This window comes from Xiphophorus maculatus, chromosome 9 (genome assembly GCF_002775205.1).
Source record: "Xiphophorus maculatus strain JP 163 A chromosome 9, X_maculatus-5.0-male, whole genome shotgun sequence".
Taxonomy (NCBI): Eukaryota; Metazoa; Chordata; class Actinopteri; order Cyprinodontiformes; family Poeciliidae; genus Xiphophorus; species Xiphophorus maculatus.
The window spans coordinates 6,383,221-6,400,594 of NC_036451.1; the positions used below are offsets into that span (position 1 = coordinate 6,383,221).

General features: G+C 37.6%; 3 protein-coding genes across 5 annotated transcripts; all 3 read right to left on the minus strand.

The window, feature by feature from the left end:
- Positions 1-378: 378 nt before the first annotated feature.
- Positions 379-4,317, minus strand: LOC102223633 (interferon-induced protein 44-like). 2 transcript variants are annotated; one of them, XM_023339121.1, is made up of 9 exons: positions 4,212-4,317; positions 3,870-3,948; positions 3,167-3,691; positions 2,753-2,801; positions 2,177-2,372; positions 1,941-2,093; positions 1,685-1,856; positions 1,494-1,594; positions 379-1,407 (listed from the first exon to the last, which is right to left on the minus strand). In XM_023339121.1, the coding sequence occupies exons 3-9, from the start codon at positions 3,645-3,647 to the stop codon at positions 1,213-1,215; spliced, it is 1,347 nt and encodes a 448-aa protein (XP_023194889.1). In that variant the 5' UTR covers positions 3,648-3,691; positions 3,870-3,948; positions 4,212-4,317; the 3' UTR covers positions 379-1,212. The 2 variants fall into 2 exon arrangements, with proteins under 2 accessions (XP_023194889.1, XP_023194888.1); XM_023339120.1 differs by lacking the exon at positions 3,870-3,948.
- A 1,807-nt stretch (positions 4,318-6,124) lies between these two features.
- On the minus strand, positions 6,125-11,108 carry LOC106699679 (interferon-induced protein 44-like). 2 transcript variants are annotated; one of them, XM_023339347.1, is made up of 8 exons: positions 10,636-11,108; positions 9,622-9,789; positions 9,482-9,542; positions 8,793-8,988; positions 8,551-8,703; positions 8,306-8,492; positions 7,273-7,373; positions 6,125-7,181 (listed from the first exon to the last, which is right to left on the minus strand). In XM_023339347.1, the coding sequence occupies exons 1-8, from the start codon at positions 11,006-11,008 to the stop codon at positions 6,987-6,989; spliced, it is 1,434 nt and encodes a 477-aa protein (XP_023195115.1). In that variant the 5' UTR covers positions 11,009-11,108; the 3' UTR covers positions 6,125-6,986. The 2 variants fall into 2 exon arrangements, with proteins under 2 accessions (XP_023195115.1, XP_014324925.1); XM_014469439.2 differs by having other exon boundaries at positions 6,126-7,181; positions 8,306-8,477; positions 10,636-11,107.
- Positions 11,109-12,067: 959 nt separating this feature from the next.
- LOC102223894 (tubulin alpha-1B chain-like) lies at positions 12,068-14,898 on the minus strand. The gene is made up of 4 exons (XM_023340020.1): positions 14,822-14,898; positions 13,842-14,064; positions 13,594-13,742; positions 12,068-13,500 (listed from the first exon to the last, which is right to left on the minus strand). Exons 1-4 carry the CDS (start codon positions 14,822-14,824, stop codon positions 12,520-12,522), a joined length of 1,356 nt encoding a protein of 451 aa, XP_023195788.1. The 5' UTR covers positions 14,825-14,898; the 3' UTR covers positions 12,068-12,519.
- Positions 14,899-17,374: the final 2,476 nt, after the last annotated feature.

Here is a 17,374-nt window from a genome sequence, read left to right on the forward strand (position 1 = left end):
ATTTCTATTGACCATAAAGTTGCACAAATTCAAAGGGTTAGCAATTTTTAAAAAAAAAAGAAATTTTTCAATAAAATATATTTTGCAACTCCAATGAAAACTTTTTTTCGCATTATGAGTCACATGATCAACAGCCAGATGTCACTACTGCCGAAAATGACAAAGAAGACGACAGGAAGTAGTAGGAGGATGATGGTTTGTTTTTGCTTTTCTGTTTCCACCAGACCTCTCAAAGAATCACACATTTGTAACAGTATATTTTTTAAAATAGTTAAACAAAAAAAAGGAGTTTTAGATAAAATTAGGTGACAGGGCAAAATATTTTAAACTATTGATTTTATTACAGTTTCTCTCAATAAATATCAATAATTCCAGACATGATTTCTTAACATTTTTATTAGTGTATGCATTTTTTCCCATCTTGTATAAACTGACACTTGCATGCTTGCATGTAATAACTCAAATCTGTCTCAGATTGTTTATTTTAACTCAAAAAAAGCATAAGTAAGTAAACTGTAAACAACAACACCTGGATGGAAAAAACAAAGATACAAAAGAAAAAATAGAGTAGTCATTCTGCAACATTCTAGGAAATCCAGGAAAGTCAAATATCAGCAAATCTTTACACATGTAAGCTATGATATCTTTACTAATTAGATTTTACTTCAGTTTCATGCCCACAGATATATTTGCTGTTTTCATGGAGTTTAACAACATGCATGTTAAAAAATCCGTCCTGCATAAATGTCCTAAAACGTACCGAGTCACCAAGACAATTAAGGTAATAAATCTATCTGGAGCAAAAAGAGACTGATTTATCCAGACTCACTGTAGTGAACAACTTTCTGATTTCCTATCTTTTTTGGTTAAACTTAAATATTTCAGATTATGATTACAACATCATCTACAACCAAACCTGCAGAATAAACTTTTAAAACATCATGCCCCGATTTAAAGACGTTCAAGAACCAACAAGAAACAAAACCATTATCAAACTGGAGTTGTAAAGTCATTTCTAGGTGGGATCGTGGTGAAACTTCCCAAAACTCACAAAAAGAAATGCTTGCAGTTGTTGCAGTCACTCTGTATAAGGTAAATATATTCAGCTGCATTTAACATGTAAAACTCTACAGTTGTTTTGGATAAATGCATTAATACTGACAAACCTGGACATGCGGATAAGCCTGAGCTGTCAGGTTTTAATACAGATTCTTAATCGTGGCTTTCGGTGCTGCTCAGTCGGTCGCTGAGGTCATCAAAGTAGTTATCGACGAACCGGAGCATCTGGACAACGGCGCTGAGTAGCAGGATGTCGCAGTTCAAGTCCAGCTCCAGCTCCCCGCTGTAGTTCTTGACTGGAATAACGCAGGACAGCGGCACGCCCACCCTGACGCTGACATCCTGCATCTGGACCACACAGCGGTTCAGAACAGTTTTATCAAGCTTAGCATGAACACAGAGAGTAATTTCTCTAGAATTAAAAGAATCCTCACTAAGTCCTTGATGTATCCGCTCTTGTAGATGTTTCTCAGATCGTCTTTCACCAAAGGACAAGCTTCATCCACTTTAGTGAGCAGAACCAGCTGAGGAATCCCTACAAACATTTCCAACATGCTGTAAAAATCTGAGCTTAAACTTCTTCAACTTCATCAGTAAAAGTGATTCAGTGACAGGTTCTACTGACCCAACAGGTTAACCTTTCTGCGGATAACTTCCATCTTCTCCTCCAACTTTGGGGGCATAATGGAGACCTTGCTGGCATCAATAACATAAGTCACACAGTGGATCTTGTCTTTGACGGCCGGAGACTTGCGAAAGCCGTGAGACTCAGCATGAAGAGGAGCAGCGGGGTTGAACTGTCGACGTAAATGAAGAATGTGTTAAATTTACTTCATGTAACACACAAGTTATGCTTCACAAACTGTAATCAAACATCCCACCTGGTAACAATTCGGCATATGTCCCTTAAGGATGCTGCTGATGTCCTCCACATCAAGCCCCGCCCCTTTGTTGTCCTCCAGGCCCATGGTGTCACACAGGATGATTGGCAGGGGTTTGCCTTCTCGTCCAGCTTTCACAGAGTAGGATCGAAACTAGAAAAGATTTTAAAAATATATTGTTGTAGATTTTTTTTCTGAGACACAGGAAACTATGTAGACGAGAAGCAGAGTCAGACCTGAGTGGTGAGGCTGGTGGAAGAGCTGCCAGCGATGGCCTGGCTGGTGACATGGCCTCTGAATACAGAGTTGATGGAGTTGAAGAAGCTGGACTTTCCGGCTCCGACCTGTCCAATGAGCAAAACCCGAGCCTGGGACACAGAACTGACTGTGGGTTTGTAGGTTTTGATGGTGTCCATCAGCTCCGTCCTCTTCCTGCAGAGAAACATCAAATTACTGAGAAACTGCCAACAGTAAACCTGCTGAATAATCATTTTAAGCATTGTGATAAAAATGTCCACGTATATTGTGTTAATAATGCTGTTTGACCTCTAATCTTCTCTAACAAATTTAGAATATTTTCACAGAGCAACTGGATTTAAAATGACATTAAACACATTTGGTCTCTGTTTACTTATTCACTGATTTCTGAAGGCTGATTGTTGCACTGAAAACTTATTATGGGTATCAGAGTAATGGGGGCTTAACACATGCATGAATAACTTTCAAGATTTTTTTTTACAAATAAATTTGAACAATTTATGTTTGACAAAATGTTGAAAAAGTTGAAAGGGAGTAAATACTTTTACACTTACCCAGATTCCCAGACCACAGTCCTCCATGGCTTCTCAAGTTCAGTGGATTCTGGTAAAGAGCAACATAATTTAATTTTAACATCCTCAGTTTTTGCCTTGTAAACATTACTTGTCCAAAAGAGTGTGTAGATATTATGAAAATTCTAATTTTAAACTTAGTTAAAGAGATACAGCCCTTTCAGAGCTCAAATAATGCAAAGAAAACAAGTTTATATTAATTTAGAAACAGCAATACTAATATTTTAACTCAGGAAGAGTTCAGAAATCAGTATTTGGTGGAATAACCAGCAGGTTTTCAATGGGGTTCAGTGCAATGGGCTCTTCATTATTTTCCAGAGCTGTACATACAGTATATGAGAACTTCTGTTTTTAGATTTTTGACAGTGAAATGTAATTCTTTCACTAAGGACTCACCCTCCACCTGGTAAACTTCACATTCAGTCAGCTTCAGGTCATTTCCATGCATTTCTGCAGCAGTGAAGTTGTAATAATTCCCCGGAGCGCTGTGCGTCACTGGTTGGTTGGAGTGGACAAGAGCAAGTGCATTTCCAAAATAAGGACCAGAGTTCCCATCCATTAAAAGTGCATGTGGAGCATTAGTACAGGGGTATTTCTGCAGTTTTCCACCAGTAAAACTAAAAAGAAAAGCCTGGTTATCATTCACCCACTGTCCAGTCTGACTGAATGGTTGGCTGGCGTAGCCTCCAAACACATAACCAGTGGTATTGTATCCCACAGACACAGTGGGCGCCTGCTTGTCACATCTCTGGTGGAAGGCAGCACCAGTAAAGCCGTGGACGGAGGCTTTGTAGAGCAGCTTCAGTTTGACATTTCCCAGCTGAGAGCAAATGGTTCTCTGCTGGTTCCTGGAGAGCAGTGGGTTCAGAGTGCCCATCTGAGCTGCTGATCTCAACTTTTAGAGTAAACTCAAGTTTGAATCTGCAACATAAACACACAAATTACATCAAAACAAAATTAATAAAATATATTTCAGTATGTGTAATGAATTTATATTTGAGTGCCATATTTGGAAGTGATTACCAACATTTTTTTTACTTTTTATTTATTTTCTTTTTCACTGAGATACATCTGTACTCTCATAAAATAACCACGTTACCTCCGAACTGCAGCTTAATGTCTTGCTTTCTATCGTTTAATAACACAGAGCGATAAGTTTTGTTTTCCTGGCTGCCTGACTGAAACACAGGACATAAAAACAACAATAATTTAATAAATATATATTAGGGAGCTGGAGAATAAATCCAGAACAGACATTAGGATAAACATTACGTCTTAGTGTCTGTTGATGTTTGATACTGAAGCTTTGGACTGAATTTATGGTTTAAGCGTAATTTAATAAATCACACAGGAAGACAGTAAATGTGACAGTGGAGCACGGATACATTTATATATATATAGATGTATACATATTTAAGCTCAGTCATAGTTTAAGACTTACCTCCTTTATATTCTGCAGATATTTGGTTAAAGGCAGCTAAACAAACCAAAGGCTGAGCCTCGCTGCTCGCAGAAGAAATGAAACTTAAAAACTCATACTTCCTGTACTGGCCCCCTGGAGGCCATAAAAGGAATTACCTAAACTCATTTCACTACATGACGTAGAGTGGGGCGGCTCCCAAAAGAATAAATATTTATGAAAAGATTACTGAGGGAGAAATACATACATTAAACAAATTTAATATTATGGAAAAAGTCTCACAGAGGAGGATGCGATGGACCAATGTCGTGCATAAAAAATATCTTTTTGAAAGATGCAGATTCTTCCTGCACCACTATTTGAAGACAGCAAATTTGAGAGTTAATTTTGAGCCCATCTTTAATTTGGCTCATTTCATTTGAAGAACTGAAGCTGCCAAATAATTAGGCACAACCTTATATAGTGTGGGCCTCTTTATGCCGCACTTTTCTTCATTACACACATCACCTGCCATGCTTAAATCCAGAGCACTCAGGTTTATCCAGCTTGAAGTTAGAAAATATGCCTAAAAGTTACGATATGATCAAAATACTCACTTGCTTGATAATTGTGCACATAGTGTAGATAAAGAAAGAAAAGCATTGAAACAGGCTTTAGATAAGACAAAGCACAACCTCATTGATTGCAGTGAATCGTATTCTGCTATTAGTTCTAAATGTTTCTTTGTATTATTATCGTATTGTATTATAGTTGATTTCTAATCATTTATCAGGTTAGGCCTTTAGGTTAGACTATTCTGGTTCTCAAGATTAGCTTTTGACTAGAGGGCCTATAGACAGAACAACAGTTTCTTTTAAATGTAACATAGTTTTATGTTTTGTCCCCGCTCAGATAAATTTAGATAAATAACAATATGCAGATCATTCTCCAAACTTGTGGAAAGAATGAATGCTCTTTTCACACTTTCATTTTCAGTCAAACTACTATGTTTCTTTTTTGTTCCTCCTCTATTTTCAGATTTCTGCTAAATCTTTAGTTCACATCAAATTCAATTCAAATCCAAAGATACTTTATTGATCCCAAAGGGAAATTAAATGCTGTTGTAATTCATATTAATTCAAATTCTTCAGAATTATAGATAGTGATGGCAGGAGAGATATACAAGTGCAGGCTTGTGTACGTAGACAAGTGTCTGTGTTCACTTGTGTTCACTTGTGTTCACTTGTGTATGCTTTTGTATTTGCGTTGCAGAGACACAAATATAACTGGGGAGAAACAATTGTAAGCTACTATAAGTTATAGCTATTTTCACTACCAATAAGGAAATAAGTCTAAAAATAAATGTTATTTCACCAATGTGAGACGGAAACATTGGTGAAATAAAGTTTATAACATCTAAATATTTCAGCGTAAATGCTAAAAAATAAGCAGGATTGTTGATGTTTTGCGCTGCCCTCCCAAAACTCTCATGAAGAGGAGGGTCAGGGTTGTCCATAATGTCCTTGACTTGATGTTATGAAGAATCCTTCTTTGCATAATCATCCAGTCGTCCCCAGAACAGAACCAGCCTAAAATTGCATTGCCTTGCATACAATAAATATATTTTTCATTTATTCCAGATTTACTGAGCTGCCTGCCACCATGGCTACTTAAAATAATCACCTCATATTACCCAAACACTTAGTTGCTCTGTGTCTGAGACAAAATGAAATCACATAAAGTAAATGTACAAAGGTTGGAAACTAGCTTTGATGCATATAAACTCTCAGAGATTTTGAGTGATAAACTGTCATCCTGCTGTGATTAAAGTAGCTACATCATCTCAGAAACACCACCAACTTGGCTCACACACGTTATTTGTTTAAATTCATCAATTTTAAAAATATGTTTATTTATTTTTAACATCTGTAAAATTCTAATATTGAGTGACTGTAAGGCTTGATACACGCAGCCATTTCATCAATTATTTGTGATTCATTATCTAATATTCCTGTATTTTGCAGATAGTTAAGCTACTTAGGAGATATAAGGGCTCTCAAAATTTACACAATAAAAAATGTACAATACCCTGGTTGCATAACATGAACAACTTTAAACTATTGTTGCTGTTCGTAGAAAATTAGATAAAGTTTATGTGGTGGTTTTGAAATATTTATTGCCCTTTCCAAACATTTTTCTGACCAGTAGAGGTCACTGTTAACCACAAACAAGAATAAAAATCTCACACCAGCATGAAATGATCATGATTAAGAAACCAGCTGGAAAAAATACACACAAGTAACAAAAATTAGACTTTCCTCCAAAAAAAAGTTGAAGAGCGACTTAAATCTAAAATGTTTTGAAACAAGTGAGAAAATAAAATGTTTTGTACTGAGTTAGTGTTGTTAGCCAGAGTTGTAAAAATAACCCAGTATTACAAAAATAGCTTTTGATTTAATTGTTGCTCCAACAATATGTTTTGTTACAAAACATTATTTGTCAAAGAGTCTTGGCCACAGTAGGACTGATGATGAGATGAGAGCAGACACAGTTTAAGCATTTTAAAAACATTTCTCTCTGGACAATTAAAAGAAATAAGAGCTGCAGTAATTATTTTATATTTATTATATATATTACATCTTTGGCTTTCTAAAATTTTAACTGTAATAAAAATATGTGAATAAATGGTGGTGTGTTTTTTTAAAAGAGCAGAAGGTGTCCAGAGGTTTTTTTATATTTATTTTCTAACGCTCCCTCCACTTCCTGATAATATGAAGAGCACTGAATCTGGGCAGACATGGTTATCTATAAGAACCCTCACTCTTTGTTTTGAAGGTTCCCAAGTTGGTCGCTGATCTCATCAAAGTAGTTATCAGCAAACCGGAGCATCTGGATGACGGCGCTGAGCAGCAGGACGTCAGAGTTCAGGTCCAGATCCAGTTCCTCTACGTAGTTCCTCACTGGAACAATGCAGGACAGCGGCATGCCGAGCTTTGTGCTGGCCTCCTGCATCTGGACCACAAAGCACAAACTCTTCAACTCACATTTTCACAACTTAAAACAAATAATCTGATGAAACATTTACTTGTGTGAAAACACTCACTATCTCCTTAATGTAGACACTCCTATAAATGTTTGTCAGATTCTCTTTCACTAAGGGGCAGGAGTCATCAACCTTGGTGAGTACAACCAGCTGAGGAACTCCTGGAAACAGAAGCAGATATGAAACCGATGCAGGTTTTAAAGATCTGTTGAGACATCTGGCTAACTTAAGCATGGTGAAACTCTGGTAACACATACAACTGAAGGCAGATATTTACAATCGGCTTAAGACGACACAACCTGGTTTCTCCTCAGTGACTGACTTTAAATCAGAAAACCTTCCTGTTTTTAGTCAGTTAGGCTTATCCAAACTATTTCTATTTGCTAAATGCCAGACTGATGTGAAATAATTTTGTTTATTGTCTTCAGAGTTACATGTTGACTTACACTAACATTACACTGGTCAACAGATTAAAAATTATCTGGGGTTTTTCAACTGTTTTATGGTCATTTTGATGAGCTGAATTCAAAAATCACATTGGTTTTGCTCAATCAGGTCAACTTTCTGAACTATGGAGCAACATGAGCATCAAAATGCATGACTTGTTCTCACATCTGGATCGGTTTCCTGAGAATCTGTGATCTATGAGTGATGAGCAGGGGGAGAGATGAAGATGTGATGTTCAATTTACATGTACTTAAGTTAGTGTTTATTATTCAATTTACAGAAACACACTCTGTTAGAAAACTTTTTTTTCTCCTAAAACCTTTTTGGATGAGAAATATTAACGGAAATGAACTGATAATGTCACAAAAAAAACATCAATTTAGTCAGAAGATTGTATTTCTCTAAATCAAATTAGAATAAAAACCTGACCTGATTGAGAAAAATGGATGCCAACTTTGGTGCAAAGTAATCCTAATTCAGTTGAAAAAACATAGACAACTTCCAAAAAATGTATTTTTGTATTTTACCTTTAAACAATTTGTGAAATCCCAAATGATGTCATGGCATCAAATTCTGAAGCATCTGAGGTACTTCAGAACAGCACACATCATTTCATTTCACAGAGGCAGAACTCCTTTCTACTGACCCAACAAGTTGGCCTTTTGTCGGATGGCCTTCAGCTTTTCTGCCAGCTTCTCAGGCATGACGAAGACTTTGGTGGCGTCAAGGATGTATGACAAACAGTGGATCTTCTCTTTAAGGTCTGGAGACTTGCGATAGCCGGAGGTGTCAGGATGCAGAGGTTCAGACGGGTTGAACTGAAAAGACAGGGCCTGTTTACATTAGCTTACAGTACTGCTCCTTTACTCGGTTTGGTATGAAGAGCCCAACCTGGTATCGATTCGGCATATGACCTTCAAGGATGCTGCTGATGTCATCAACATCAAGCCCCGCCCCTTTGCTTTCCTCCAGGCCCATGGTGTCACACAGGATGATTGGCAGAGGTTTGCCTTCTCGTCCTGCTTTCACAGAGTAGGTCCGAAACTAGAAAAGATTAGATAACAGATTTTAAAAATATAATATTGGAAAGACTGAGACACTGGATACTAAATAAACAAGAAGCAGAGTCAGACCTGAGTGGTGAGGCTGGTGGAAGAGCTGCCAGCGATGGCCTGGCTGGTGACATGGCCTCTGAATACAGAGTTGATGGAGTTGAAGAAGCTGGACTTTCCAGCGCCGACTGGTCCAATGAGCAAAACCCGAGTCTGGGGCACAGAACTGACTGTGGGTTTGTAGGCTTTGATGGTGTCCATCAGCTCCGTCCTCTTCCTGTACAAATGTAGAAATAAAATAACAAAAAGAAAATTGAGCATGCACATTGAATCTTCATACTATTTTTGAGAAATCATTTGAAATTGATCAATAATGGACCATAAACCGTTCACAAAATATTCTGTAATAAAACAGAAAATATATTATATTTTTGGATGGATGGAATATATATTTATTGATTGATTTTAAAAAGTTATTTTTATTTAATTTCTTGGCAGCTAATTCTAACTATAAGCTGCTATCCATAATGACAAATCACCACTGGGCTGGGCCTAATAAACAGAACAAAAAACAATCAAAACCACAGAACTTTAACAAAAACGGCAGTGAAGTTACTCACAGTGTATAAAGTATCCAGACATCTTAGCAACACTTCACAATAAATTTACTCAAGTGAAAATTACAAGTACAGCATAGTAAAAAATACCCAAATGTAACTGATTACTTCACAACTCTGGTTTTTATATAGGTGTGTGTGTCTCGGTCTTACTCAGGGTTCCAGGTTAAAGTCCTCCATGGATTCTCTATTTTAGTCGTTTCCTTTGGGGTCACTGTTGAAAAGCAAAAAAAAGATCACCATATAAATATGAGAATGTCCACAATAACGTAATATTCAAACTAGTAACTCACCCACCACCTGGTAGACTTCACACTGCGTCAGGTTCAGGTCATTGGCGTGCATCGCTGCTGCAGCGGGTTTGCTATCACTTCCGTTAACCAGAACTCCACAACCAGCAGCACCGCTGTCAGCCATTTTATGAGAAGTGGTAGAAAAACCATCGCATGAGGGAAAACATTCTGGAATAATAAAAAAAAGAGCTGAAGTAAACATAAAACATGTAATTGCAAGTCAGGGGGTAACAAATATGGAGATTGTGGACTTATGCAGTGTCAGCATACGCTCAACACCAAGGAGATGTTTTAAGTTTATGGCAGGCCATTGGCCATTTGTCGATATTTGAATTAAAGCTTACATACAAATTAATTGCAGGCCTGATGTCATTTATACAAGTCAGAATGTAATTAGAGATATCTCAAATTACTGATACATTGGTCATAAACCAATTTCAGATACCTGGAATGTAGGTGTAGGGCCGGGGTCTGCAACCTTTACAATCCAAAGAGCCATTTTTACCCTCAGTTGAGCTAAAGTATAATTTAGGTCCACACATTTTGCATGACTGCTTGGAAAAAAAGGCAATTTATAATTGATGATAAATATCTACTAGAGGCTACTATATAATTTTTTATGTCTGTTTTCTTTTTGATTGTAACCCTTTAGCAAATAGAGGATGGATACATTTTCTTTTATTTGTTGTTGACATTCATGGAAAATATGTAAATATATTAAAGCAGATATTTGCCAACCCAAAGACAGTAAAAGATGTTTAAAAAGTATTTTTAGTGTCATTGTGTTGTGGAAATCTAATGCAGTACTTCCATGAAATAAACCGACATGCATTTATTTTATATCTTATATCTACTATGCATGTTTACAAACAATAGTCTTTATCATTTTTAAGCTCTTTGTGGAAAGTCAATAGAGCCACTTGCGGCTCTGGAGCCGCAGCTTGCAAACCCCTGGTGTAGGAAACCCGATATTATGTTAAAACGGCCTGCCATACATAGTCACTAAATACTCACTGTTATCCATCATGGGGTCCAGTACCGCAGTGGTCGAGTCCAGTCCACTCTCCATTTTAATGCTGACTGGTCGCTTCCCATAAATGGCGTCCATTTGCTCGAACCACTTCCAATGTTTCAGGCTGTTCGGACCACTGCGCTTCCTGTTCTCCTTGATGGTCCGGTAATCACTTTTCATTTTTTTAAGCTTATCTCGGCATTGCCTTGATGTTCGCTGGTAGCCGTGAGCGGCCAGCAGCTGGGAAATCTCTCTGAATGTTTTCTCGTTCCTAGTCGCTCCGTCTAGATCCCTGTGGATCCTTTCCTGACCCACCAAGCACAAAAATGTCTGCACCTCGCTGTTGGACCACGGTATCCACGACACTACTTCCATTGTCTTTAAAGCACAATTAACGCCTTCTGTGGGTTTCCACAGATTGCGAGTCTGATCCTTAAAGGATCGGATGGAGTGACGTGTTCTGACGTCAGGGTTTCAGCCCGACTCGGCTCGCTTGTGGCTCTTCTCAGTTCGGCTCCACTCGATTAACAGTCTATGGCAAGCCGTTATAGCATAAGTTATTATGCGGTGTTCCCCGTTTCAATCCAGGACTTTTAAACTGGTTTACAACAACAAAAGATCAACAAGCACCTTCACTTTTTACTTCTAATCGTAAATGATTAGCTGTGTGAAAAGTAAAGCCAGTTTAGTTCAGAAACAACACTAACACGATTCAATGTGAAAGAAATTCTTTTACAATACTTATCTTTAAACTACACTTTCTTGTTTTATTAAGTTGAAAGTTTATAACAGACAGACAGGTTTGGTGACAGGGAAGTTCTGACAGTCTGCGTGTTCTCTGTTAATTTTATTCCCACTAACAGCAAACTGTTTAATTAAGTGAATATCAATACAATTAAAAATAAAATGTATTCTTTTTATTTCACAAACTCAGAGAATCATGTTTCACTGTTTTTAGAATACTTTAATTTGGCTAGGGATCAGCGCTTTATTTACTAAAAGTAAAGCATTAAAGCATTGAGAAAATGACTGTAATAGTATAGTAATTTTTTTACTATAAATTACGGTAACCCACAGAATTATGCTATAAAGTATAGTAAGTTAGCAGTAAATGAATTTAACTTAATTTTGCAATACTATTATTACAAGATTAAGTTTTTTTTATTATTGTATCTGACATTCATGCTTTCATCATTTTTCCTTAAAAAATAAACTAGTATTTACTTGCCAGACCATAATCCTGTGGTATATAATGATTAATAATTTAATTTACTTGTGAGAATTTAGCCATGAGCTATAGCAGGTCCCAATGGGTTTTTTTGTGGAAAACATAAATCAATTAAAACATGTGTGGAGAAGATTTTAATGTTTATATTTTATCTGCCCTATTCATAAAACAGCAAATGAATGAAACCAACTCAAATACTCAGTTTTTAATTTTTATTGTTTAAATACACAAAAAAATTTCAATTCACGATACAAACGCTGCATGTTCTGCAAAGGATTAAAGCAACTCCCTGTTAACAGGCACAGGGCAATAATTCAAACAATTTACAAAACAGAAATAGTCTTTGACTATTTTCACATGTTAAATCTAATTTAATAAGGTAAGACAGACAACTTACTACTGAAATGACTTAATGTCTTTTCCTATTCATTCACCAACATGTATTGGATAAGCAACAAAAGTACAATGGGTTTCTTCCTAGAAATGGAAATGCAAAGTTAAAAACAAACATAAGTAAACTCCAATCATAAATATCCCCCTACAAAATTGGTTGTGCTCTTTAAAAATATTGTACTTGAGCTCTAAAACAGCAAGTAGAAAAACATCAGAACAGAACGAGAAAAACTTTAAAACACAGAACTTGTATCAGGAGGCCATTTCAATATTCCCCTCCTTCTTCCTCACCCTCCCCTTCAATAGAATCAGTTCCAACCTCTTCATAATCCTTCTCCAGTGCAGCCATGTCCTCCCTGGCCTCAGAGAACTCTCCCTCCTCCATGCCCTCACCCACATACCAATGAACGAAGGCACGCTTGGCGTACATCAGATCAAACTTGTGGTCGAGCCGAGCCCAGGCCTCTGCAATGGCCGTGGTGTTGCTCAACATGCACACAGCCCTCTGGACCTTGGCCATGTCTCCACCAGGAACCACAGTGGGAGGCTGGTAGTTGATGCCCACCTTGAAACCAGTGGGGCACCAGTCCACAAACTGGATGGTGCGCTTGGTTTTGATGTTGGCAATGGCAGCGTTGACGTCTTTGGGCACCACATCTCCACGGTACAAAAGGCAGCAGGCCATGTACTTGCCGTGGCGAGGGTCGCATTTCACCATCTGATTGGCTGGCTCAAAGCAAGCGTTGGTGATTTCAGCTACGGTCAGCTGCTCGTGGTAAGCCTTCTCGGCAGAGATGACAGGGGCATAGGTGACCAGAGGGAAGTGGATACGTGGATAAGGCACCAAGTTGGTCTGGAACTCGGTCAGATCCACGTTGAGTGCGCCGTCGAAACGAAGAGAAGCCGTGATGGAGGACACGATCTGACTCATCAGTCTGTTCAGGTTGGTGTAGGTGGGGCGCTCGATGTCCAGGTTCCGACAGCAGATATCGTATATGGCCTCGTTGTCCACCATGAAGGCGCAGTCTGAGTGCTCCAGGGTGGTGTGGGTGGTCAGGATGGAGTTGTAAGGCTCCACCACGGCTGTGGACACCTGCGGAGCCGGGTAGACGGAGAACTCCAGCTTGGATTTCTTGCCGTAGTCGACAGACAGGCGCTCCATCAGCAGGGAGGTGAAACCAGAGCCAGTGCCTCCACCAAAGCTGTGGAAAACCAGGAAGCCCTGAAGACCATTACACTGGTCAGCCTGAAAACAGAGAATGGTCGTCAGAATCCACATCACACAAATTTACTTTGTCTTTTCAGATGATTTGAAATTTACTTCATTCCATGATCTTACCAGTTTGCGAATCCTATCCAAAACAGGATCGATGATCTCCTTTCCGATGGTGTAGTGCCCACGAGCGTAATTGTTGGCAGCATCCTCCTTACCACTAATCAGCTGCTCAGGGTGAAATAGCTGGTGGTAGGTCCCAGTGCGTACCTCATCTATGGAGGGGTGGAAAATAAATAGTCACACATTAAATAAACTTTAATAAACACATCAATTGCTTCATTCAATGCTCTCCAGAAAGTGGTGAGACTTACCAATGACAGTGGGCTCCAGGTCCACATACACGGCCCGGGGGACATGCTTTCCAGAACCAGTCTCACTGAAGAAAGTGTTGAAGGAGTCGTCTCCTCTTCCTGCGGTCTTGTCACTCGGCATCAGACCGTCTGGCTGGATGCCATGTTCCAGGCAATACAGCTCCCAGCAGGCATTACCAATCTGGACCCCAGCCTGACCAATATGGATGGAAATACACTCACGCTGGACAGGAAGAAAAGATTCATTTTAATATTCAACACAGATAAATCATCTCATCTATCATCAAAGTGGGAAACTAAACCATTTTAAAGCTAACTGAATCGATACATAATGGGCTCATCAATAAATACTCTATATCACTTCGTCAGTCACCTGATATAAAACATTTGATGAACCGTTTATAATTTTATACTTCAAATATTAAGAGCTTTGTCAAAAATCTGGCTGTGAAAGAGCGGGCAATCTAAATTGCCCGTTAGCGGGAACCAAACGTTTGCCTGAAAGATGAATGTTCCGTTATGTCAGTTGGGGAAACTTCTGAGATAACCGAAAACCAGCAAATAAAAAAGGGAGCAAATGGACCAGTTTCTACTAAAAAATTTATTTTACTCGTTTGTATTGGTGGGGAGTGGGAAGTATATCCCAAAGCATCAAGTTGTCCCAAAGGAAAGACATTTTAAACAAAGACTAAAGTACAACAACCGTTAGGCTAACTGTCAACCAACGACCAACTGCAAAAAACTTAGCGGTTCGTTTGAGGCATATTCACGATTTTAAAAAAGTAATAAAATATCCCTCAGGCAATTTTTAAATGAATTTACATCTACCACTGGGTTGAAAATTTCTGGCCACAAAACCCTGGATAATGAAATGCTATTTCTGTTCAAATTGGCGCGCACATTGGGAGAGTTAAAATCAGTTTTCGATTGCCTTTCCTTTCTGAGAAAAATTAAAATGGGAAAAGCTGAAATATTCTTACCATTTTACTTTATTTTCTGGACGTGCAAGGACGAAGCAGAAATCTAGAAAGGGGAAGATTTTCAGGACAAGACGACCTTCGGCGACTGCTACACAACTGCTACAACCGTTAGTGGTTGAGGGCGTTTGAGTTGACTGGATCATACCATTTTCTGACAGCTGAGGGGTGGTCTTGGTTTTAATCATTTTTAATTTTCCTAACAGCTAATACAAAATTAATCTGATAATAAAAACAGTGAAAATATTTATTAAGTAAAGTAAATATAATTAGTGATCGTTGTGGATTCACAGTAGATAAATAAATAATTACATGAATTCCCCCCTCCTTATTTTCCAGATGGTCACACTCACAGCAAAGCCGTTGCTCCCAATCCAATCCAGTAGGCGGCGGAAATGCACCTTTACGCTGATCTCCAACTAAAAAATATCCACACGCACCTGATACTTCTAATTTTATATATGCTGTGTGAAAGGTGACCCCATTTTAATTCATAAACAACATTAACGTGACTAAATTCTAGTCACGTTAATTTAATTAATGTGAAATTAATTACTTTTGAATACATATCTTTAAATTCCACTTCCTTTATTAAGTTGAAAGTGTTACGTGTCCTGGCTTCCAAACACAACAGAAGGTCTCTAAGATACAGATACTGAGTCAAATGCACCCAGATGTGCTACATATAAAAAACAAATGTATTTTTATCTATCCTGATCTGAATAAACTGATGTCTCAATATTCCTGAATTCACCTCTACCAGAACTGCAACCTGAAGCTGGATCAGATGAAAATGACGTGTTCTAAAATTATTTTTAATGTTCTACACAAGTACACAAAAGTGAATTATACCTCGTTATAAAATAGCTTCACAGGGCATTGGGATGTCAACATCTCCACAACAGACAAAGAAAGTCTTTATTTTGAGACAAAAATTCGTCCACACTATTTAGAAAAAATAAAATAAAACAAATCTACAAGTAAAAAAAACAAACACATCCATCACAAAGTACACAAACAATTCTTCCAATATTTTTAAAAAGCTTGAGGTATATCTAATATCCCTATATTGCAGTTGACAGAGCTCTTACTATTAAGTTATTTGATACAGCCAAGCAGCATATAAATGTATACATGAAGTTCCTCAGCAAGGCATGAAAAGTTGGAATGTTGCTTTTGACAAACATTTGTGCAGACGTCCATCTTGGAAATCTGAGGAGGATTCTGAAAGCATCTTGATAGGATTTTGCAGTTTCTTCATTGTAGCTTACACCACAGGTGAGCCGTGTTAAAGGAGGTGCATTAAGTCCGAAAAATGGACACTTTAACCTCATCTGTACACATGCTAAATTTATGTGCCAACATATTAGCTGCATGTACAATTTACAACTGTCACTTCACATCATCATCATCACAGATATCACTCCTCAGAATATGATCTAGATATTTCACATCATTCACCAAACTCAAAACTGTATTTGCTAAATAAAAAGGAAAATTCCTATTCTGATCCTCCTTAGTTGTAGCAATAATAACAACACTTTTTAGGATTAAACATGATCCCAAACTGGACTCCACATCTAGCACAGATCTTGAATAACTGTTGCAGGCCGGCACTGTAAGGAGACAAGAGGACCACATCATCTGCGCGCATTAAATGATTTACAATATGGTTACCCACTATACAACCAGAAACCTTCAAATCCCAGAGTATACCAATAATGTAAAGTTCTGATTAAATATGCAGGGACCACTCAATTCTGTAATTTAACAAACAATATATGAAGGTTAAATCTTTCAAAAGCTTTAGATGCATGTTAAAAATACATAAAAGCTGACGTGCTCTGTCTCTTATATTTACTTAGTGTCCTTCAGTGAGTAAATACAGAAATCAGTATTGAGCTTACATTTAAAATCAAATTGATTATTGGTTGTTGTTATACACTCTTGAAGTCATTCTAGCAGAATATGTTCCAAAAGTTTAGACAATACACTTGGCAAGGTGAATGGTCTATAATTATCAATATACAGTATCTTCCCGGTGTTTTCTTCTTCAATGTTCTAAAAAACTATTAATATGAATAACTTTTTTATTCATTTCCAAACCCCATTTTTGTATATTCTGTAACACATATATAAAAAGAGGCATGTATGATTTTGTGTAATTTTTTACATTATTTGTCTTTGATGGCATTTTCCGATGAAGTAATGTAATTTGACATCCGAACGCACTGACATTCGCCACAAGTGGGCAGTATTACATTATACCATGATCAAATACACATAGTTGAAATAAACAATCACTTTTAACAAGATGATCAAGTTAGATTTGTTGTTTTCATTCACTGGGTGAGAAAATGATTCCTAAATATTGCATGTTACACTTGTATGTTTTCAAATATTTTGAAGCAACAATAAAAGCAAAATAATAAAAAATATAAAATTTCCAGTGGCACGTTAAGTTGCCATCTGGAGCAACATATTGGTAAATTTGCCTGGTGCTGTCCAGAGAGTGTTTTTGTTAATGACTAAAATAAGTATGAGATTGTAATATGT

Excerpts from the sequence above, each read along its gene's own strand:
- LOC106699679 (XM_023339347.1), bottom strand. The coding sequence starts at position 11,008 with ATGGAAGTAGTGTCGTGGATACCGTGGTCCAACAGCGAGGTGCAGACA. Across the intron at positions 8,704-8,792 it reads CCACCAGCCTCACCACTCAG|TTTCGGACCTACTCTGTGAA; the intron begins GTCTGACTCTGC and ends AATCTTTTCTAG. Across the intron at positions 7,182-7,272 it reads GTGTCTACATTAAGGAGATA|ATGCAGGAGGCCAGCACAAA; the intron begins GTGAGTGTTTTC and ends TTTGTGGTCCAG.
- LOC102223894 (XM_023340020.1), bottom strand. Across the intron at positions 13,743-13,841 it reads CCTGGAGCCCACTGTCATTG|ATGAGGTACGCACTGGGACC; the intron begins GTAAGTCTCACC and ends ACCCCTCCATAG. Across the intron at positions 13,501-13,593 it reads TGGATAGGATTCGCAAACTG|GCTGACCAGTGTAATGGTCT; the intron begins GTAAGATCATGG and ends CTCTGTTTTCAG.
- LOC102223633 (XM_023339120.1), bottom strand. The coding sequence starts at position 3,647 with ATGGGCACTCTGAACCCACTGCTCTCCAGGAACCAGCAGAGAACCATT. Across the intron at positions 2,373-2,752 it reads ACTGTGGTCTGGGAATCTGG|GAAGAGGACGGAGCTGATGG; the intron begins GTAAGTGTAAAA and ends GTTTCTCTGCAG. Across the intron at positions 2,094-2,176 it reads CCACCAGCCTCACCACTCAG|TTTCGATCCTACTCTGTGAA; the intron begins GTCTGACTCTGC and ends AATCTTTTCTAG.